This window comes from Phocoena phocoena, chromosome 15 (genome assembly GCF_963924675.1).
Source record: "Phocoena phocoena chromosome 15, mPhoPho1.1, whole genome shotgun sequence".
Classification (NCBI taxonomy): Eukaryota; Metazoa; Chordata; class Mammalia; order Artiodactyla; family Phocoenidae; genus Phocoena; species Phocoena phocoena.
Window position 1 is genome coordinate 74,459,854 of NC_089233.1, and position 23,371 is coordinate 74,483,224.

General features: G+C 42.3%; 1 protein-coding gene across 1 annotated transcript in view; it reads left to right on the forward strand.

Moving 5' to 3' along the window:
* The window catches only part of NCOA3 (nuclear receptor coactivator 3), a 55,603-nt gene extending 35,041 nt beyond the window's left edge, over nucleotides 1-20,562 (forward strand). The window contains exons 8-22 of the mRNA XM_065893612.1: nucleotides 17-157; nucleotides 429-576; nucleotides 1,324-1,715; nucleotides 1,894-2,765; nucleotides 3,765-3,900; nucleotides 4,857-5,051; nucleotides 6,159-6,398; nucleotides 6,497-6,623; nucleotides 7,894-8,065; nucleotides 14,628-14,921; nucleotides 16,006-16,110; nucleotides 17,691-17,913; nucleotides 18,691-18,865; nucleotides 19,360-19,501; nucleotides 19,820-20,562. Coding sequence (XP_065749684.1) covers nucleotides 17-157; nucleotides 429-576; nucleotides 1,324-1,715; nucleotides 1,894-2,765; nucleotides 3,765-3,900; nucleotides 4,857-5,051; nucleotides 6,159-6,398; nucleotides 6,497-6,623; nucleotides 7,894-8,065; nucleotides 14,628-14,921; nucleotides 16,006-16,110; nucleotides 17,691-17,913; nucleotides 18,691-18,865; nucleotides 19,360-19,501; nucleotides 19,820-19,831 — 3,374 coding nt within the window. The 3' untranslated portion in view covers nucleotides 19,832-20,562. The remainder of the gene's footprint in view (nucleotides 1-16; nucleotides 158-428; nucleotides 577-1,323; nucleotides 1,716-1,893; nucleotides 2,766-3,764; nucleotides 3,901-4,856; nucleotides 5,052-6,158; nucleotides 6,399-6,496; nucleotides 6,624-7,893; nucleotides 8,066-14,627; nucleotides 14,922-16,005; nucleotides 16,111-17,690; nucleotides 17,914-18,690; nucleotides 18,866-19,359; nucleotides 19,502-19,819) is intronic.
* Nucleotides 20,563-23,371: the final 2,809 nt, after the last annotated feature.

The window sequence follows — 23,371 nt, forward strand, 5'->3', positions numbered from 1 at the left end:
ATTTTCTGTTTAATAGGAAAAGTTGTCAACATAGATACAAATTCACTGAGGTCTTCCATGAGGCCTGGTTTTGAAGATATAATCCGAAGGTGTATCCAGAGATTTTTTAGTCTTAATGATGGGCAGTCATGGTCCCAGAAACGTCACTATCAAGAAGGTAAAGAATTTGGAGGTTAATTCTGGATCTTGTTTGTCATTGTGTTTGATGTGCTATGGAGCAATAAGTATATACATGACCATAGTTGTTTTTGTCTGTGTGGTGTAGGAAGATGATTCTTGAGCATTCTTATGTTAGCCTAATTTTGGTGGGGTCCAGTCTTTCACTGGATTTTGAAAATGTTGGATTTGTATATTTCCTTTCTGTTTTCTCCTGTTTGCATTTGTTTTGCCAGTTGTAGTTACTAGTAATGGGATATTTTCTCCAAAAGCTTATATCCATGGCCATGCAGAAACCCCAGTGTATCGATTCTCATTGGCTGATGGCACTGTAGTGACTGCACAGACAAAAAGCAAACTCTTCCGAAATCCTGTGACAAATGATCGTCACGGCTTTGTCTCAACCCACTTTCTTCAGAGGTAATGATAGATTACTTTGTATTCTCATTAAATGCAGAAGTGTTCTCGAGATGCTTTATTATCAGTGTAAAAAGGGAGAAGAAAAATTAAGAAGAAAAGCAGGCAGTGGTTGGGTTTGCTGAAGTGCACTTAGAGTCCTAAAGTATGTTTTCTTTAAGGTTATATTTTCATGTGTAAATGAGGATTTGTTCATTCATTCATTCCTGGGAAAGCTGGAGGATGGGAAGGCTAGTGGATAAAAGAATACATAAAATCTGACTACCTCTGTTACCTTTCATTTCTAATGATATATTACAGTGCTTTTAGGGATTGAATTTAAAATTTGAAGGTAGACTTCAAGAAGAAATAGTTACTGTTGCTGTTGCTAACGGTAAACGAGCAGCGCAGGAAGGAGCAGGATATTCACCCATTAATTACCTTGAGTAATTTGCAGGCGCCTCCAGGTTAACCCCTTGGTATATGAGAACTCTTGTAAAGCCCCACTGAGATTCCAGCTAACGTAGCTTTGGGCCCTTCGTGGCGCTCTGATGGTGTCACTCATTTAGATTCTGTGGCTTATTAAAAGTATGTTATTAGATTAATAACTGATCAGTGTCTAGATTGTTATTGTCACTAGGCATTGGAATGGCGCCTAAGAAGTTAAGTTTCTGGGACACTCACTTCATCCTTAAAAAAAAAAAAATCTGATGCAGGCTTTTAACGCATGCCTGTAATTTTTTAGTAAAACATCGTTCTGTTTCTTTGCAGGGAACAGAATGGGTATAGACCAAACCCGAATCCTGTTGGACAAGGCCTTAGACCTCCAGCAGCTGGATGCAGCGGTTCGGTAGGCAGCATGAACGTGTCGCCAAGCCCCGGCCTGCAGGTGCTGGGCAGCAGGACCTACGGTGTGGCTGAGCCCGGCGCCACGGGGCAGATGAGTGGAGCCAGGTATGGGCCTTCCGGTAGCATAGCTTCAGTGAACCCTGGGCCAGGCATGCAGTCACCATCTTCCTACCAGAACAACAACTATGGTCTCAACATGAGTAGCCCTCCACATGGGAGTCCTGGTCTTGGCTCCAGCCAGCAGAATATTATGATTTCTCCGCGTAATCGTGGGAGTCCAAAGATGGCCTCACATCAGTTTTCTCCTGTTGCAGGTATTTGTGTTACATTTCCTTTTCTTTATTTTTTTCTTTTTCAGTAATTCTTTTCTATCCATACCACTGTAATTCTTGTAAAGTTAATTCATTTTAAAACAAACTTTGAAGTGTTAAGTAGTGTTTTGTTATAGCATCTGATAGTCTAATTCTTTTCCTGACTTCTCTCCAAATCCAGGTGTGCACTCTCCCATGGGATCTTCTGGCAATACTGGGAGTCACAGCTTTTCTAGCAGCTCTCTCAGTGCCCTTCAAGCTATCAGTGAGGGAGTAGGGACTTCTCTTTTATCTACTCTGTCTTCACCAGGTCCCAAATTGGATAACTCTCCCAATATGAATGTAAGTCAACCAAGTAAAGTGAACAGTCAAGATTCCAAGAGTCCCTTAGGCTTGTATTGTGACCAGAATCCAGTGGAGAGTTCAATGTGTCAGTCAAATAGCAGAGATCACCTCAATGACAAGGAAAGTAAGGAGAGCAGTGCAGAAGGGCCAGAGAATCAGCGGGGTCCTCTGGAAAGCAAAGGTCACAAAAAATTACTGCAGTTACTTACCTGTTCTTCTGAGGACCGGGGTCATTCCTCCTTGACCAACTCGCCCCTGGATTCAAGTTGTAAAGACTCTTCCATTAGTGTCACCAGCCCCTCTGGGGTCTCCTCTTCGACGTCTGGAGGAGTGTCCTCCACATCCAATATGCACGGGTCACTGCTGCAAGAGAAGCACCGGATTTTGCACAAGTTGCTGCAGAATGGGAATTCACCGGCTGAGGTAGCCAAGATTACCGCCGAAGCCACTGGGAAAGACACTAGCAGTACAACGTCTTGTGTAGAAGGAAACGTCAAGCAGGAGCAACTAAGCCCTAAGAGAAAGGAAAATAATGCTCTGCTCAGGTACCTGCTGGACAGGGATGATCCTAGTGACACGCTCTCCAAAGAACTACAGCCCAAAGCGGAAGGCGGCGTAGACAGTAAAGTGAGCCACTGCAGCAGCTCCACCATCCCGAGCTCAAGTCAAGGGAAGGACGCCAAAATTAAGACAGAAACAAATGAAGAGGTAACTTGTCTTCTGTATGTTCTAGCTTAGGCATTGTATTTCAGCATTGCATTTCTGTGTTAGAAAGACAACGTGTTATGCACAAATTCTTACCTTCTGTTTTAGGTTTATTTAATGGAAGTTAATCTGGAGCTGTCACTTTTTCGGTAGCTCTTCTGAGCACCAGTAAAGTGTATTATGATGCAGTGTAGAAATAATCAGATATGTATGCTTTCAAATGTGACTGTACCTCATTAGTAGGCAATTTGAAATCTTTCATGGAAGTTTTTATTATTGGAATGAGCACATTGGGTCATTAAGTGTATGGTAGAAATGGGAAAAACCTCTTGTATCGGGCAACAGAATTTTGATTTTTACCTAAGATCAAGTTTCGTATACATGATCACATTCTATACAAGCGCTTCTCAGACTCCTCTTGAGGAACACTGTTCTGGAAGACGTTAATGTGCGCCTGCGAAGAGAAAGTCTTGGAGAAGTCCTGTTGTTAGGGTGTGTGCTTAACTTCGTTTAAACGTGTTTCCCAAATGCATTGACCAAAAGCCCTTTTTAAAGCATAGCTATGAATATCTTGTTGAACATCAGCTTATTTTTTTACTATTATTATTAAAAAATTTTTTTTGATTTTTATTAATCATACATGTTTCCAGAAGTGTGTGTAGAGGCAAACATCTCTGTCAGCTCATGATTCTGACTAATGTTTGCTGGAAAATATCCTGCAGTTTGAGAATTAAACATACAGGGTAAATTAAAAAATGCCCCTTTGAAAGCACCTCCAAACCCACGGATTTATCCCAGAATTTTCAACTGTTTTTACTTTCAAGGAAGTAGTGTAGGGATAGGGGTCATAATCAGCTAGCTAGCCTCTAAGTTGGGTGTTACCATTTCAGGTAACTATTGTGTTTTACTTGTTCCCATTTCATCTCTTTTCCTCTGATGAGTATGTTTTATACCTATGTATCTAGTAATGTACACGGGTTAATTTAAAAAAATTATTTTCAGGGATCTGGAGACTTGGATAATCTAGATGCTATTCTTGGTGATCTGACTAATTCTGACTTCTACAGTAATTCCATATCCACAAATGGTAGTAATCTGGTAACGAAGCAACAGATGTTTCAAGGAACTAATTCTCTGGGTAAGAAAGAACTGGATTTTATTTTTGCTGCCTTTGAACTTTTCTGCACACCTGTATGTACTCTTAATTAAAACTAGGATCCAACTTTAAAATGTGTACTACACCTTAGTTTCTTTTACTCATTTATAATGTAGGTGATTTTAAAAGCTTTTTGGACAGTTTCCCATTTCTAACTAATATGATGCCAGTAATCACAGGGCTTATAGGAAAATGTTCTTCTCTGGTTGCTGCAGGTGAGTAGTAGGTACTCTGTACCTACTAGTACCTTTATTTGTCTTAGGCACAGAGAATTGGATTAAAAAGCAAATCAAAACCTGTCCTTTGACATTAACTTTGGTGTTTGCTGGTTCTTACCCAACACCTATAGCTGAGTGTTTCTTGATTCATCAGTTTAACAAGGATATATTATATGTATCAATTGAAAAAGAATAATCCACAATTATCTGGAAAGGTGGTTATTCATTTTTAGTGGCATTATTTCCGAAACTGAAATGGAAAGTTAGATCAATCAAATAGGTTAGAAAAAACAAAAAGAAAAAGGTTAGGAGGAAATTTTGTTTTACTCCTTGGTTGATTAGAAGGCAACTTATCTGGTTACATTTAGTTGTAAAATTTTAAACTTTAAATATGCATGTTAAAGAACTTCCAGGAGTTTGAAACATTGGTAAAATTTTTACTATTAAGTGAAGCAGAATATGAATGACCATATCAGGCTAGAGAACAGTGCCTAATACTTCAGCCAACACCGAGACTCTTGTTTTTTACTTTATTTGGAATACAAGGCTTCTTTTTTCTTTGTTTCTTTGGGGGGCTTATTTATTTTGTAAAAGAAGACAGTGTTTATTTTGGTAAGAAAGACATTCTTGGGTGGGTGGTATTTATGTCTTTTACTTGATTATTTATGTACTGAATCATCGGGGGATATTTATGTATTGTGCTTTTATGTTTTTTAACAGGTTTGAGGAGTCCGCAGTCTGTGCAGTCTGTTCGTCCTCCATATAACCGAGCAGTGTCTCTAGACAGCCCTGTTTCCGTTGGCTCAAGCCCTCCAGTAAAGAATATTGGTGCTTTCCCCATGGTACCAAAGCAACCCATGTTGGGTGGCAATCCAAGAATGATGGATAGTCAGGAAAATTATGGCTCAAACATGGGTATGTTATTTCTTTTAATTTTATTTTAAATTTTATTTATTTTTGGCTGCCTTGGGTCTTCATTGCTGTGCGTGGGCTTTCTCTAGTTGCAGCGGGCGGGGGCTACTCTTCTTTGCGGTGCACGGGCTTCTTATTGCTGTGGCTTCTCTTGTTGCGGAGCACGGGCTCTAGGCGCGTGGGCTTCAGTAGTTGTGGCACGTGGACTCAGTAGTTGGTGGCTCCCGGGCTCTAGAGCGCAGGCTCAGTAGTTGTGGCACATGGGCTTAGTTGCTCCGTGGCATGTGGGATCTTCCCGGACCAGGGCTTGAACCCGTGTCCCCTGCGTTGGCAGGAGGATTCCCAACGACTGCGCCACCAGGGAAGTCCCTGATACGTTATTTCTAATGAATATTAATGATTAAAAATTTCTTTTGGGAAAAGCAAATTTAAAATACTTAATTGGAATTAACAGGATTTTGAATAGCAGTAGCATGTTTCTTTCATGAGTATTCTTCATTTATTCTGTGTCTTGGTGATTTAAACTCTCAAGGAGACTTTCAGTCCAAGACATTTTCTTTTTTGGCCACGCTGTGGGGCATGAAGGATCTTAGTTCTCCTACCGGGGATTGAACCTGTGCCCCAGGGAAGTCTCGCAAGACATTTTCTAACCTGTAATGAATACATAGCAATACAGGCATACCTCAGCAGTATTGCAGGTTCTGTTTCAGACCACCGCAATAAAGTAAATATCACAATAAAGCGAGTCACGTTAATTCTTTGGTTTCCCAGTGCGTATAAAAGGTAGGTTTACACTATACTGTATTGTGTGCAATAGTGTTATGTCTAAAAACAAATGTACGTACCTTAATTTAAAAACACTTTATTGCTAAAATATGCTAACCATGATCCGACAACATAAGGTTGCCACAAACCTTCAATTTGTAAAGAACGCAGTGTCTCGGAAGTGCAGTACTGTGAAGGTATGCCTGTGGCGGCCTATCAGAAATGTCTCAACAGTTGGCCAGCCCGCTTTTTAGAATGACAGAGGCTCATGTGTCTGATGGCTGTACCTGTATGATACAAGAAGAATTTCATTGTAACATGGAAAATACCTAATTTCTGTTTTAGGTGGACCAAACAGAAATGTGACTGTGAATCAGACTCCTTCCTCGGGAGACTGGGGCTTACCGAACTCAAAGGCCAGCCGAATGGAACCTATGAATTCAAACTCCATGGGGAGGCCGGGAGTGGATTATAGTGCTGCTTTACCCAGGCCTGCCATGGGTGGCCCGCTGCCCGCCATGCCTCTGCGGCCCAGTAGCGTCCCGGGCGTGAGGCCGGCGTCGCAGCAGCAGACGCTTCAGATGCGTAAGCGCTCCTTTCGTGAGAAAAGAACATTAGATGTTTCAGGCTAACCTTCGCCTTTGGCTTATTTGAAAATTTATCCTTTCTTTTTGTTCCCCCAGGGCCCGGTGAGATTCCCATGGGGATGGGGGTCAGTCCTTACGGCCAAGCAGCACCATCGAACCAACCTGGTTCCTGGCCAGATGGCATGTTGTCCATGGAACAAGGCCCTCATGGGACTCAAAATAGGTGGGGCTCTATTACGTGACCCTGTGGAAAATGTAAGCATTGGATTATCTAGAAAAGGGTGAGAGCACAGGAACAAACCTGAAAGAGAATGAGAAAAACCCTCTGTAATTGAGGTACTCATTGCCGTCTGTGTGTAAAAGCGAGGCTGAGCCTGAGGCAGCATGCGTTCATGGGAGAGGGAGGAGACAGGACTGTATCTCTCAGCTGTCGGGACCGTTGAGTGGTCACACCTGGGAGCCTCCATGTGCCATGGTCGTCTCTCATAATGTAACAATCCTCCTCCATGAGGAGAGGGATAAATTAGCACTAGTTTGACAAGATAAATGGTCCGCAGAGGGTGAGCCTCAGTTTTCTGGAAAGTTCATTTTTTAGGATTTGATAATTCTTTTCTAAAATTATTTAAAACGTTTCAGGGATGAAGGTGAAAGTGAAATATAGCACGCTTTTATTTTTGTGAAAGAAAGATTGTGGGTTATGTCTATTTCATTTTTTAAGTTTGGTCAGTAACTCATTGGCATGAAAGAGGCTACCTGTCACTGTCAGCTCTGACTTGAGTTCTACAATAAATTAAGCAAAGAAAAATGAATTGATCTGTTGAGTAGACAGAAGTGTAACTACATGAGCTTGTTAACTTGAGTGCTTCTCTACCCAGTAGAGAATAAATAGTTTCATCACAGAATTTTTCTGAGACTGGATAAATGTCTAGCTCCATGCCCCTGTGATGTGTTGGAGGACTGTGGCATTGCTGTGGGGTTTGTGTTATACTTGTACGGGGTTTGTATTATACTTGTCGATACATGAGTTCTGTGGGCCGTGTATGAAACAAAGTTATTTTGGTAGAACCCTGGGCTCAGTTCAGCATTTCTACCTTTTTTCCCATTCTTTTGTTGATTTCTCCAGCCTGCAATATCCTAACTACTGCCACTTCTGTTCTTGTAGGGTCTTGAAAACACCACCCTCTTCATCCCTCCAATCTCCTTTCCCAAATCTCTGCTATCCTCTAAATGTCAAGGCATCTAGCAATTACATTCTGGTGGTGGAATTGGGAGTTGTAATCTAGATATGGTGGTCGAAGATGACCTGGTGAGGTTTAAAATTGTGGGTCTTAAATTTAAATTGATGCCATTTGTTCTTTTCTGCTACTCTGTTTATTATTTACACTTGTATTATTTGAGTTATTGCATATTAAAAATACTATGTGGGGTTACTTTGATCTTTTTTTTTTTAAGAGGAAAAGCACCATTGAAATTGAATCTAAGTCTCTTTTTAGGCCACTTCTTAGGAGTTCCCTGGATGATCTCCTTGGGCCACCTTCTAACCTTGAAGGCCAGAGTGATGAAAGAGCATTGTTGGACCAGCTGCACACACTCTTGAGCAACACAGATGCCACAGGCCTGGAAGAAATTGACAGAGCTCTCGGCATTCCTGAACTTGTAAATCAAGTAGGTAGCAGTACTGTGGATGTAGAGGGGTGTGTGTGTGTGTGTCTGCGTGCATGCGTGCTCGCATATATCCATGAAGCCATGTACAATAGTGCCTATATGTGTATCTTTTCTTTATGTATAGCACTACATTCATGGATACCAGCATTAAATTTAGAAAATATACTTTATAATTGTGATAGAACTTCCAGCAACTTACTGTTTTATAAAGATGTCAGATTTTAGGCAATCATAGAAATGATCCACTAAAACTACTATACAGTTTTTAAAATGCTGCTTTTTGCTTATGTTAGTTGAATCCTCATTTTTATAATTACCTCTTTCTACTATCTGGACAACCAGTGTATACTCTGAGGAGGCAAGCTTTTTTTGTGTTAAACAAAACCTGTTTACACTGGTAAATCTGTGAATATCCCAACAACATCATCTCCTATTCCTAGTTACCTATTCAGCCTTATGAAAATATGCCATTTACAAATCTGTATTTTATTTTATTTTTTTTTTGAAACATACATTTTGTAGTGGATCTTTTCATTATAGGATGTGTGTTTGGGGGCACTTGTGTAAGTCTGTGTGTTTAATGATAAATGGGAAAGATCCTCAGGGTTCTCAGGCTTTGTTGGGGAGACAAATGTGTATAAAAAGAATTACATTTCAGTGTGGCAAACACTGCACAGAACTTTTTAAAGGGTGGTTGAGAAACACGGAGCAGTGATGATGTACACCTAGGGGTACCAGCCACCTGTGACCCTGACCGAGGAGTCGTGTCTGACCTGGCTGGGGGAGGAAGTGAGGGTTACATGAAGACCGAGAAGCTTTAACTGCCACTAGAATTTTTTTTTGTTTTTGGTCTGCGTCAGGTCTTAGTTGCGGCACTCGGGATCTTCGTTGAGACATGGCGGTGCAGGCTCTTCGTTGTGGCGCGTGGGCTTATCTCTAGTTGTGGCGTGCGGATTTTCTCTCTGGTTGTGGCGCGTGGGCTCCAGGGTGCATGGGATCTGTAGTTTGTGGCACACGGCTCTCTCATTGAGGTGTATGAGCTCAGTAGTTGCAGCACGTGGGCTTAGTTGCCTCGCGGCATGTGGATCTTAGTTCACCGACCAGGGATCGAACCAGCGTCCCCTACGTTGGAAGCTGGATTCTCTACCGCTGGACCACCAGGAAAATCCCCATGAATTTTATTTAAGCTGGAAATAGTTTTCTTTGTCTTCATGTAAAATAGTTAACGGTTCTTATATAAAAATCTGACCATCACAAAAGTACGTATTTTTTTAAAAAGTTGAAAATCCTCCATAATCTTGGCACAAAGAATCATAAGTAACTTGTGTGTGTATATTAAAAAAAAAAAGGAAGCAGACTTTTAAAATACTTTTGTGGCCTGTTTTACTTTATGAAAGTCATCGTCAGTCATCTTTTTTGTTTAATGTATACATCTTTAATTTTAATGGCCAAATAGTATCCATCTTATTGAACACTATTTAACCAGTTATCTACTGATGAAAATTTAATTGTTCCTAAATACTTTCTGTTGTGATTCTATGAATTACTTACATCTTGTACACTTTTTCTGTTTTCCGAGCTACAATCCAAGAGAAAGGATGATTGGGTCAGAGGGCTTATTTTAGAGGTTTATATACATACTCTCAGGCAGTTTTCCTAGATGGTCGTATAGCTGCTTTGCCACAGCAGGGCGCGATGACTCCAGTCCATCACCCTCACCGGCACTGCTGCCACGGCCCACGAAGATGAAAGAACCCAGAGTGTGAAAGAGCAAGTGACGGGACAAATATTGAGCATGATTATTCTTTCAAATCCTTGCCAGGCTGATGGGCAACAAAGATTCTTGTTTGAATTTGTATTTCTTTCATTAGCAAGATTGAAAATACTTTATATTTTTTGGCCATTGAGATGTGTTTAATAGTTTAATAGTTCTGATGGGGTTTTTATTTTGTTGATCTGTAGCGATGCTTTAGTTACTGATTGTTGATTACTTCAGTTAACAAATATTTGTCTTCTATATGCCAATCAGTCTTTCCTTAGAGACTGAGGAGCAATAGTGAACAACCTATTTCCTGCTCCCAGAACTCAGGCAAGGAACCACACAGAAGTAGACATGGTGAAGGAGAGGTTACGAGGAGAGGCATATGATGCTGTGAGACCTTTAAATACAGGGACCTTTTCTTAGGATAGGGTGGGATGTCAAAAATTTTCTCTTAGGGCTTCCCTGGTGGCGCAGTGGTTGAGATTCCACCTGCCAATGCAGGGGACACGGGTTCGTGCCCCGGTCCGGGAAGATCCCACATGCCGCGGAGCGGCTGGGCCCGTGAGCCATGGCCGCTGAGCTTGCGCGTCCGGAGCCTGTGCTCCACAACGGGAGAGGCCACAACAGTGAGGGGCCCGTGTACCGCCAAAAAAAAAAGTTTCTCTAAAACATGTTTGCAGGATGACTGTTAACCTGTCTATATTGTAAATAGTTTGCCCGGTTTCTTTTTTTTTTTTTTATAAATTTATTTATTTCTGGGTGCGTTGGGTCCTCATTGCTGCATGCAGGCTTTCTCTAGTTGCGGTGAGTGGGGGCTACTCTTCATTGCAGCGTGTGGGCCTCTCATTGAGGTGGTTTGTCTTGTTGCGGAGCACGGGCTCTAGGCGTAAGGGCTTCAGTAGTTGTGGCATGCGGGCTCTGTAGTTGTGGCTCGCGGGCTTTAGAGCGCAGGCTCAGTAGTTGCGGTACATGGGCTTAGTTGCTCCACGGCATGTGGGATCTTCCTGGACCAGGGCTTGAGCCCATGTCCCCTGCATTGGCAGGTGGATTCTTAACCACTGTGCCACCATGGAAGTTCATCCAGTTTCTTTTTAGTGGGGGCTTGTTTATAGTTTTGTTCTTTAGTTTGAAAATGTTTGTGTTTTCAAAACCAGGATTATGAGATAAAGAATAAGTGGGGACTGACTTGAATAGTCAGGAAAGGTTTTTCTGGAGAGATGACATGTAAGCTGACACCTGAAGGATGAGAAGGAGCTAGCTAGGCAAACAGCCTAGGGAAAGAACAATCCAGAAGAGGTACAGCTAACTCAGAGTTGCTTGGGCAGGAAAGAGCTTGCGGGTTCTAGGAAGTGGCTGAGGTTGGTGAGAACAGAGAGGGAGCCGTGTGAGATGACGTTGGGGGAGGTACATGGAGGCTAGGTTCTACAAAGCCGTCTTAAGAGTTTGGACTTTTTCTGTGTATTGGGAAGCCATGGAAGGATTGTAAGCAGGGTAAGGATGAGACCAGTTTTCCTTTTTTGTTGTAATTAATTTTTATTTTTCAGCAAAGTAATCCATTTTTAATTTAAAAATAAAACGATAGGAAAATATGCTTACTGAAGAACCACAGTTCCTTTGCCCCACTGGGAGATGGTGAAACTCACCTCTTTATTTTGGTAATATTTCTAAGAAATATGACTATGCGGCTATTTCTTTATCAACTTCAGTGTGTATCTATTGATTTCCAGATATGATAGTTGACTACGCGTTCGTAGTCCCTTATCTGAGAACCTTGACATCAGGTATGCTTTGGAATTGAGGAATTTTTGGATCTTAGAAGGGTGAAATTGTGCATGGGACCATATATTACAACATACTCCTGATAGAGTTTCGAGCAATACTGTAATTTTTGGGCAATAGCCTGTGATCAAACATGCTAATACTTCTACAGCAAAATACATAATCACACTAAGTGGGATATTATAGAGATTATGTGTTGCTTCGTACAAGTTCGGGCCAGGTTTTGCTGTTAAATACATTTGGCACTAATGAAAAATTGTTAAGTCTTTTTTAAAGAATTGAAAATTTTTTGGAGTTTTAGGTAAGAAATTATGGATCCGTATTTATACCGCCTTCCTCTAGTACGCACCCTCACACCCATACCCTCTACATACGCGTGGGCACATGTAGTCTCTCCCCTCAAGGTGACTATGTCCCTTGTTTTTAAATAAATAGGTACGCCATATTTACATCATTTTGGCTCATTGCTGAGCCAGGTGTAGTTACATAGGCTTTTGTTTTGGGTTTGTTTGTTTAATTGCCTTGTCTTTTTATTTGCTTTGTTTTCTACATACTTACTGCTAAAAGTTTCTGTTACTTTTTTCTTCTTCTTCACGTGGTCAGACACATTAGATAATTCCTCAGTTCTTCCTCTCCCTGTCATAGTTCCATGTCCCTCTGTTTAACTCTGCCCTTGTGAGCCTGCTCTAGAAATTAATAATTGTCACTCTTCTCCTGTGTTGGATCCTCGGTTTCTTGAATCTCAAGTCATTTTCTTTCTTGATTTACTCCTTTGTTTGCTGAAACAAAATTTCTGTTAACTTCTCTGTCCCTGCAATTTTGGGGTCCTTCTGTGTTTGAAAACGTCTTTATTCCACCCCACTGCACCTCTGGCTGCCGTGTATTAAATTCTAAGTTGAAAGTAATTTCCTCTTAGAATTTTGAAAGAGTATTTCCATAGTTTTCTGGCATCCAGTGTTGCCATTGAGTCGTATTGCAGTCTGATGGCTGAGGGCTCCCCCTGGTCTGTACTCAGCCTCCTAACTAGCCCCCTGTCTGGGCGCCCTCCCTGACCTTCTGCTGTCCCCAGTGGAGTGCTGCCTTGGCTCCATGCGAGACATTGACTCAGTCCTCAGGTGGGGTTTCTCTGCAGGCACATGGGTCTTAGTTTCTCTGCTGTGTTGAGTTGCTTACTCCTCCCTACACTTTCTGTCTTCCAGATGCCTGTTGAAATTTTTTATCTTGTTGCCTTCAATATTCTCTTTTTTTTTGGATAAATACTACCTTTTAACTTTTTGCTGTCATTTTATCAGGGTTAGCAAGAAAGAGTATATTATGGTCTGATTACTTTATAAACAGAAATCTCAGATTGCTGTCTGGAGTAGGGAATTGGTATTATGGCACAGAGTAGACGCACAGATGGCAGGGAGATGTCTTGGGAAGGGTCATGGCAACAGAATGAAGAGAAGGGAAGGCTATGCGACGTGTCACGGAGGAAAAGCTGACAGGACTTGCGCCCTGTCTGCACACATATGCACTCACACAGTTGGGAAGGGAGACTGAGGAATCGGAGTTGCTGGCGTTTAGCTCTGGGTGAATGGTGTTGCCATCTATTGTGATGTAGGGAAGATTGGAGAAGAATCGGGGGTTTTTTTTTGTGGGAGGGACTGTTGATAATCACGCCTTCTGTTCTCTACATGTTAAGTTTGAGATGCCCAAGACGTCCAGGTAAAGATGTTGAGTGGGCGCCTGTGTGAGCACAGTTAAGAGTCCGAGGCATTGGAGCTGGAGAAAGAAACTTGGCAGTTGTCACCAGTGGCTGAGGAGACCGAGTAGAAAAGGTGGCGAGAGGAAGGAAGAGGGCCTAGGGCGGATGAACTCTTAACATTCCTCCAAGGAAAGGCCCGAGATGGGGGAGGAAATAGAGAATGGTGTCACGGTCACCGCGGGGTGAGGTGTGCTTTAGGACGAGACTTGGTGAAGGTGTAGCTGCACACTTGGCATCCTGTGCCCGAGGATGAGGAGTTACAGGGGACGCAGCACCTGCCTGGCTGCTCTTGTCTGAACATGGCAGGCTCTCCCCTCCTTCAGAGTGTTTATTTTTACTTCTTTTCTGCTGGACATTACTTTGTATGCATCGTTAGCACATAGAGAAGTGATACCTGGCATGTAACACACTTAATAAATACTTGTTGAGTTAATAGGCTTCTTTCTCCTTCTCACGTACAAATAGTGGATGACTGACCACCTTTAGGCTATTTATTTATTTAGTTTTGGCTGCATTGGGTCTTCGTTGCTGTGCACGGGCTTTCTTTAGTTGGCAGTAAGTGGGGGCTACTCTTCGTTGAGATACGCGGGCTTCTCATTGCGGTGGCTTCTATCATTGCAGAGCATGGGCTCTAGAGTGCAGGCTCAGTAGTTGTAGCACACGGGCTTAGTTGCTCTGCGGCATCTGGGATCTTCCTGGACCAGGGCTTGAACCCACGTGCCCTGCATTGGCAGGCGGATTCTTAACCACTGCGCACCACCAGGGAAGCGCCCCACCTTTAGGTTTTGTTCACGTGGTGAATACACCTCAGGGGACATGGGCTGGTGTTGATTTGCCTGTCTCTACTAAACTCGCCTCTTGCCACCTTCAAAAGTATTCTTGTGCAGATTACATGAGAATCCATTGATCACAGTGATTTTCATTGATTTATTTTACACTTGGCATGGGAGGTCAATGTTGGTACAGAAATCTTGTCTGGAACAAATAGTATTTCTCCAGGTACTCAGTACATCGTAGATATTTGGCTCAGAAAATATTTGAGTGTCTCCCTGCGTGAGACCCTGTGCTCCGTAAGCACTAGGGCACAGCTGTTAAAAGATGGCTTGGTGTCTGGTCTCATGGAATTTTAGACAATAAATTTGATTTCGCTTTTGGAATTCTGCAACGTCATCGTTCACATATATTGACTTATATTTTTCACCTTCTTTAGAGCATTGTATTTCTGTTGGTTTCCCACGTGTACTTTACTGTTCATTTATGTGTTTGATGTTTAGGGACAAGCTTTGGAGTCCAAACAGGATGCTTTCCAAGGCCAAGAAGCGGCAGTAATGATGGAGCAGAAGGCAGCATTATATGGGCAGACGTACCCGACGCAGGGGCCTCCAATGCAAGGAGCCTTTAATCTTCCGGGACAATCACCACCTTTTAACTCGATGATGAATCAGATGAACCAGCAGGGAGGTTTTCCTCTCCAAGGAATGCACCCTCGGGCCAACATCGTGAGACCCCGGACAAACACTCCCAAGCAACTTAGAATGCAGCTTCAGCAGAGGCTGCAGGGCCAGCAGGTAACAGCCACACACCCGAAGCAGCTTTCCCTTTGGCCTCCTCCTCTTTCATTTGTTTTTGGACTGTGTTCTTTCAGGGCTCTTGCCACTGGCTCTCTATCCCTCGTCAACCAAAGAAATTCCTTTCGTTTTCATTGCTGTTAACATTTTATTTGTATGGATGGTTCCTTGCTAGGGAGTGGTTGTACTAGAGTTGGATACCCTTCTATAAGAATATTCTATTGTACAGGTTGAAAAATAAACAATGTCCGAGAGGATTGCTCTTGGGGGAGAAGAGGTTTCTTGATGGCTTTGTAGTCTTAGAGGTAGATAATTTCTATTATTAAGAGTCCTTAATGTTAATAGCCAGATGTTGAAACCTTATTGATTTGAGCAGAAACCTCTGAGTAAGGAACCTTTTTGAGTAAGGAACCTCTGCTTTCTAGATGTGTTATACAACTTGAGCTCTTTTAATATTTTTTTTTCCGTTTCCTTTGTAACACATTTTAAAAAATTTATTTTTATTTTGTATCTTGAGTGCACTGAGTTCTTAAATGTGGGGGGATCGAACCACATAAGCAGATGAGTGAATTGAGAATCCAGTGAGCTGGAGACCCTTCCAGTGTATTAATGTTCCTAAAAGCGTAGGTACTCAGGAAAGCTGTGTTAATGCGTTCATGGTATCATTTTTTACCATTTCTTTCCACTAAAAATTACCCAGGAAAAGGTAGCAGAAGTAGTTTTTTCCAGTGTTACCTTTGATTAAATTAAAGCTATTTCCCCAATAGCCTAAGTAATCCCAGAGAAAATCTGACTTTATAAATTCTTTGAGTTCCTGTTGAAGACATTCTTTAAGCTGCAGAATTGCACTTTCACTTTTCCTCCTGTTGCTGAACATGAAGGCCTCACATGCCAGCCAAGGGCTTTCCAGCACCAACCTTTTTGAAATGTGAAAGCGTGCTGCTTTAGCTTAGCCATGACTTAGCCCGGTTGATGGGTTTAGAGGTGTCTTCATGACCTCGCTGGGTGGTGCCAAGGGTGTGGACAGCTGTTTGGGTTCATTCACGTGCTCCACTTGCGTTCTAACCACCCTGTCTCTCCCCAGTTTTTGAATCAGAGCCGTCAGGCACTTGAAATGAAAATGGAAAACCCCACTGCTGGTGGGGCTGCGGTGATGAGGCCCATGATGCAGCCTCAGGTCAACTCCCAGGTGAGAATAAGTCTCTCCGTGTTCAGGGCTGAATGCCCCGCACAGGGCTTGGCCCATGCTTGACTCTCAGTAAATGTTTATTAAACAAAGACAGTACATAATCCCAAATTTCTTGTGTAAGAACCCATCCCATGGTCCCATCACACTTTTTCTTCCCTTTGTCTCTCCTACTGGTAACTAGGAAGAATCAGAGGAAGAGAGGTTCTTTTATTAAAAACCACTGATTCATGTTTTTAAAGTTAGTTCCCCGGGGGTGGGGTGGGATGAATTGGGAGACTGGGATTGACATATATACACTATTGATACTGTGTATAAAAAAGGTAACTAATGAGAACCTGCTGTATAGCTCAGGGAGCTTTGCTCAGTGCTCTGTGGTGACCTAAATGGGAAGGAAATCCAAAAAAGAGGGGGTATATGTATACATATAGCTGATTCACTCTGCTGTACAGTAGAAACTTAACATTGTAAAGCAACTGTACTCCAATAAAAATTAATAAAAAAATTAATTCCCTCTGTGATCAGTTGCTGTGTTGTGAAAGCCGCTACCATTTACCTTTCAGGAATTGAAAATAACAAATCTGTAAACTTTTTTCTGCTCCTGGATTGTGAGACCAAATGCTCACTGCGTAGAATTAGAAATTATAAGAAGTATAAAGAAGAAAATAAATAATTTATAATCCCACTCTCGGTGACAGCCTCTGAGATGACCTGATTTCCCCTAGTGGGAGGAGTGCTGTTAAAGTTCTGTCTGCCCCCAGCACATGGTGGACACTGTATTAAGGCATTTCCTTAGTGTGCACAAGGCAGATGACTACACGAAAATCCCTACTGTGGTTTGAAATACTGTTAAACAACAACAATTCTGAAATGCCTAGTTTTTGCTGTTAGACCTACTCGGAAGTACCGATACCTATGTATTTTCTTGATAGTCAGATCTCCTGTATAAGCTGAGCTAGGATGCTTTCCAAAAAGAGGATAAATGTTTGCTTTTTATCCTGGGTGATGATCTCTCCCAGCTGGCAAATCAACAGGTCAGCTTCCTTGTTCAGTGCTTTGATCCCGTCACCTCCTTACCCTTCACCTCTTTTGTCAGAAGGTTTAGAGAGACTACAAGAGCTTCTGGGGTGGATTCCTGCTTCTCTGAGTATAACCCCATCCCTTTGCTTTGTTTTTGGCTTCTCTTTTTGTTTCTCCCCCAAACATAGTCTCATTCCTGCCCCTTTTCTTCTTGCTGTTTTATTTCGTAGTTTTTGAAGTTTGTCCTCAAATTCTACTCCTAAATGTTCTCTCACTTCGAGGAATGTTTTCTAACTATGTCAAAGCCCGATGACTTTTCTGCTTTCGTCCCCTAGCCCCCAGTAATTTCCAGGTCCCTGTTCTCCCCCAACGCTCATGCCCGCACCAAGCCGGAAAGCCTTTACCATAATGAGAATTGTGCGTTTCCTTTTTTGTAACTATATAGAAAGGCATTGGGTGTTTTTTCTCTCTGATACCTCACGTGTCATGGGGGCACTGTATGTATGAAATTGGCTGGCTCTTGCCACACGTGTGTAATTGCGTTCTTTCTTGGGTGTTAGCAGGGTTTCCTTAGCGCCCAGATGGCCGCCCAGCGCAGCAGAGAGCTGCTGAGTCATCACTTCCGGCAGCAGAGGGTGGCGATGATGATGCAGCAACAGCAGCAGCACACCCAGGCCTTCAGTCCACCCCCTAACGTGACCGCGTCCCCCAGCATGGACGGAGTCCTGGCAGGGCCTGCCATGCCGCAGGCTCCACCCCAGCAGTTTCCATATCCACCAGGTTATGGTAAATCTGTCAGGGATAATAATGTCTTCCTCAAAGTAACATTCCTACGGACGTAAGAGTCACTAGGGCTGTTGTATATTAGAAGCAAATGCTATTCACTCTCTTTTATTTCACAAGAGAAACAAAATTAATTAAAAAATAACAGAACAAAAATGTCTGCTGCAGTGCACAGATGATTGTCACTGAGGTAGATGATCTATCATAGTTCAGGTTTTTTTCCCACCCAGGTCTTAATTTGGAAGAAAGACTTACCAGGTCCCGTCCAGTACGTCCCAGCCTAGTAGAACTCTGCCATCTCCGAACAGTGAGAGCAATGCACTGTGTGGGCTTTTTGAGTTCCTTTTCTTGGTGGCTTGGACATATTAATTACAGTCATACCTTTGTGAGGTTCCAGGAACATGGTGGGAGTGGGGCTAGAGGTATCTGTTGCAGAGATGACATTTGAGGATGCGTCCCTGTCAGCTGGGGACACAGCTCTTTGCCCTCTAAAGGGGGATGGAGTGAGGAGCAGCGTGATATGGTGTCCTTTTTATACAGAAAGCTCACTGAAGTAACTGCCCTTCGGGGGATCCACACAGCGTGTATCTCTGTAGTAAGCCTGGCTCTAGTTGTCACCTTGATGAGAAGCCAGAATTACTGGCAGCATCTTTATACCTTATACTTAACACATTCCCCCACCTTTAAAAAAGAACCTCAAGTTACTATAGAAAGCTGATATTCTAAGGAGGTAGCATTTGAGCATTGTAATTTCTTTCTCTCCTTCTTTCTTTTTTAAAGGGATGGGACAGCAGCCAGATCCAGCCTTTGGTCGAGTGCCTAGTCCTCCCAGTGCGATGGTATCATCAAGAATGGGTCCCTCCCAGAATCCCATGATGCAGCACCCTCAGACCGCACCCATGTATCAGTCCTCGGAAATGAAGGGCTGGCCGTCAGGAACCCTGACCAGGAACAGGTGAAGAACAGGGAATTTTTTTTTTTTTTTTTTGGCTGGGCCGCTTGGCTTGCGGGATCTCAGTTCCCTGACCAGGGATTGAACCCAAGCCCTCGGCAGTGAAATTGCAGAGTCTTAACTACTGGACTGCTGGGGAATTCCCAGAATAGGGACTTCATAAAAGTCGGCCACGTTCTAGTGCCAGAAGTTCAGGGAATTAGTCTCTGTGTTTCTCAGCCAAGCTTGTTTGGGTGGGGAGCGCAAAGGTCCTAGGCTTACGTTAGAGAGTGTGTGATTTGGCTCATCTGTTTTGAGAAGCCTGTCTACTGTGCTCATCTCCACGAGGGTAGTGAGTACAGAGAAGAGCTGTGAAAGATAGAAGGCAGGCTGTCAGAGTTTTCTTGCCCATGTTCTCTGCTTGAGTACAGCGACATTGACCAAATTGCGGTAGTCTCTGTGTGCGTGTCCTGTGTTACGAAAATGACCCAGGAGGTAATTTCCCACTTTCTTCACAGCTCTTTTTCCCAGCAGCAGTTTGCTCACCAGGGGAATCCTGCAGCGTATAGTATGGTGCACGTGAATGGCAGCAGTGGTCCCGTGGGACAGATGAACATGAACTCCATGCCCATGACTGGCATGCCGATGGGTCCTGATCAGGTACGGGGTCGGGGGATCTGTTCCTTAACTTTCTCAAAAAATTTTTCCTGTTCTCTGGAGAGAACCAAAGCCTCAACTGTAATGTTAAAGGTCCTAGGTAGATTTTAAACTTGGATGTATAACTTAAAAATATATGTAATAATTGAAAAAACTTTCGGTTTCAAGGCATTGGGCCAGCTGATACTTTCAGAAATCTGGGACCTAAGAACTGAATCAGTCAGCCAGAGCCATGTTGCAAGCGATCAGTGTAGACATAATGGATTCTTTTCTGTTGGGCAAAGTGTGTGTTTTACTCATGTTACTTCTGGTTGCCAACAGAAATATTGCTGACATCTCTACACCAGGACCTCCAAGGAAATCACTGTACAAATGACACTGCACTAGGATTATTGGGAGTAAAGAATCATTGTCTAGGCGCCCAGCTTTGAAGAAAGGACCAGCTTTGATCCCCATCAAGGGTATTTCAAGTGATGTCATTTGAGCAGGCAGGACTGGATTTTAAGCTGAAGCGTGATATCTACCTGTTATTTTTCCCTCCTATGTATCATGGTGTTTAAAACAAATATTTTTGGCGTTCTGCCTTTTCAGGATGTGATTCTGGAGGTACGGAGTGTTACTAATCACAGAACTGTCCGGCGTCAGAAACTTTTTTCTGCTTGGCTATCCAAAGTCTTTGGAAAAAATGTAGGTGGGCCAGAGAACATTGGAGAAATCAAGAGATTAGAACATCCGGTTTCTTGGTAGTTGCTGTATTGGGTGAAGAGCATGGTCCCAACCTCGAGTGTTTTTGTCACTATCAGGTTCTATCCCGGGAGTGGGCATTTCCAAGTTCTCCCTTAAGGAGAGTGTTGAGTTGCTCTGACCCTACTCTTGGTTGTCCTAGGCTTTTTCCTAAATAGCATTTTTATCTGCCCCCAATGTCCTGTAATGCTTCACCTCCGGGAATTGTCCTTGGTGTCAGGTGGCATCGCAGAAGGGAAAATAGATGACAGTATTTAATTGCAGCGGTCAGTGGCAGTTGTTCATATGCTAACGTGCAGCCGTGTGCACTTTATTTAAAAAGTAACGGATAAACGCAATATTCTCGAGGTCTTGAGGAATGGTGAGCCACATACCTAGTGTTTGTCTAAACTAATCTGTTGGACAAGAACTATGATTTTTGTTGCTCTTGTTGAAAGCACTGGTTTCACCCTTTGCCTATATGGTATAATGCTTTTTGAAAATAAACTGCAGAAAACCCAAGGCCAGGTACTGCATTCTGAATCAGAATTTCGCAGTGTTTCTGTGAATAGAATTTCTTTTGTAAATATGACCTTTAAGATATTGTATTATGTAAAATATGTATATACCTTTTTTTGTAGGTCACAACAACTCATTTTTACAGAGTTTGTGAAACTAAATATTTAACGTTGATTTCAGTAAGTTCAGCATGGTGAGGTTACCAACAGAAGTCATCCCCTGAATTTTGTGGCCTGGGGGATGGGGCAGTGGCCAACAGCTTTTCCTTGCCCCCAGCCTGAGATGCCTCGCTTGTTTTCAGTCTCTTAATCTCAATGCTTTTTAAAGAGATCATTTAGATGTAGACATTTAAATTTTTTAAAAAAATTTCTCTACCAGAACTAAGCACTTTGTTAATTTCGGGGGAGAGAATAGATACGGGGAAATAAACTTTAAAAAAAAACACCAGATATCAAGGATTTTAAAAGATCAAGCAATTTGATTTCAAAGAAGAATCTTGGATTTTAAGCAATCCATAAATTAAATGGCAGTTCATGGAATTTTTTTTAGAAAGTGAATACGCTGTCTTCTCACCCATTTTAGGAGTGCTCTAAGGTTTTGGTTGCTAGGACCTGAGTCCCACATTGAGATCTCAGGCGTAGAATCCTCAGTGTGGTTCCTGGTGTCTGCTCAGCTTGTCTTGTCCTTCCACTACTGTGATGTTTGTTTTCCCACGGGAATTGGAGGAGTAGCATCATGGTTATTTCCTAAGGAGTTCAGTCTCCATAGCAGCCAGTTTCATGCGATTCAGAGCCGAGGTCTGACTGGGCGCCTTTGCATTCCCTCCCTGCTCTGGCCCCGCCCCTTTCTGCTGCTGCCACTTGTCGGTTGGGAATAGGGAAGAAAGTCAAGTTTAATTCCCTTTACCTGGTTTACTTTATCAGGTTCAAACAGTTGAATGAAACTGGGTTTTTGGACTAGCTATGAATTTCAAATGTCTGTTAGCCTTGGTGTCGTTTCCTAGCAATAACTGAGAGCCAGTTAAAATTTTTTCACACGTTTAGCCAATATTTGTAGGTGTCTCTGAAGGTGAGATCATTTAATTTCTTTGACCTATGAGTAAGTGAAACCTGTGTTTCCAGAACCAACACTAGAGTGGAGTTGAGTTTCACACTCCCCCCACCTGGTTAAAAACAAATCTAAGATTATAAATCCATCAGCTTCCATCCGAGTGGCCTGTACTTTTTAGATAACACATCCTCTGGTCTGGAGACGGAGGCAGAGCTGAATTAAGAGTCTCTGTCTTTTTAGACACAGTTGTATCTGAACCCTTCTTGTTGAAGTCACACGTGTGTGGGAGAAAGAGAATGGTGCTCTTACCCTTTCTTGACTTTTAATTAAAAACAAAAAGTTTTGTGATTCTTTTCCTCAATCAGTCCTGACTCCAGGCTAAGTGGAAGGCAGCACCCCCTTTTTATATGGAAGAAAAATGAAGTTTATTATAAGTTTTTATATTTTCTACTTGTTCATTTTATTGGTGCAAATTGAGATTTTGTTTCCTTTTAATAGATGCAGTCTTTGAGATAATTTGTTGTTGTTTTTACCTTTATTCCCGTTTTATCTTTTTCGGATAATTCTCTTTGTACTCCTCTGCCTACCTCTCCTCACTCCTCCTCCCCTCACCCCCACCACTTTTTTAAACCTTAGTATCTGTTGGGTGAACAGAGTAATGTTTTCATCTGCTTTTAGAATGTGAGATATTTCCAGTACCTGCTTTTTTGCTGAATCCAAAGATATATAAATATAAATATATATATATTTTATAAAGATCAAAATGATATAAAGGAGATACGTTTCTTCCTTTAAAAAAACAAATAGAAATCCATTGTTAATGTTCATATTATGATGCCACTTTTCTAAACTGTGCATCTTGATGGAAAGGTGTAAATATCAATCAATAGGACTGCTTAATCAGTATTTAATATCTAAGGTGAGTTGGGGACGTATAGGGGCGGGGTCCTACAGAACATAGCTGGCTCGCTGTCCTATAAATTCCTTGATCCATAGACAGATGCAGCTGGAAAGTAAACAGAACGGATTGCCAGCTACCCATATGCCTGTCCAGTTCCCTTTTTATTTGCAGAGTCCGTGCATTTGTTCACAAGTGGGAAGCTCATAGGAGTAAAACCTCTTGGGTAGGTGAACTCTCCCCTGCTGCGGAGGAGCAGGGGCTGTCACGTGGCCCCGAGGCAGACCGTTTCATCGTGAGCAGGCTGTTCTCGTCCTCCTTCCTTCTCTTTCTCTCGTTCCAATATTTGGAATTTTGCAGAAGATGGACACGTCATTCTGAGCAATATTTAAATTCTCAGGAATTGACTTACAGTGTCGAGAAGGAATTCACTCTCAATCAATTTTACATTAAACGTTGTTTTTAAAAAATATAAACCACACTGCAAAGAATCCAAACCACATGGGATAACTTATGAGATGGTTGAGTGGTAAGCTGTGACTCCTTTGTTGATCATTTTGGACGTCATTGTAAATAAAGGTTTCTATTTAAAATCGAAGGCTGAGAGTGTGCCACTTTTTTTTTTTTTTTTAAATCCCGATTGGATAAAGGGTAAGAGATAAGGCTAAGGAATCCTATTTCAG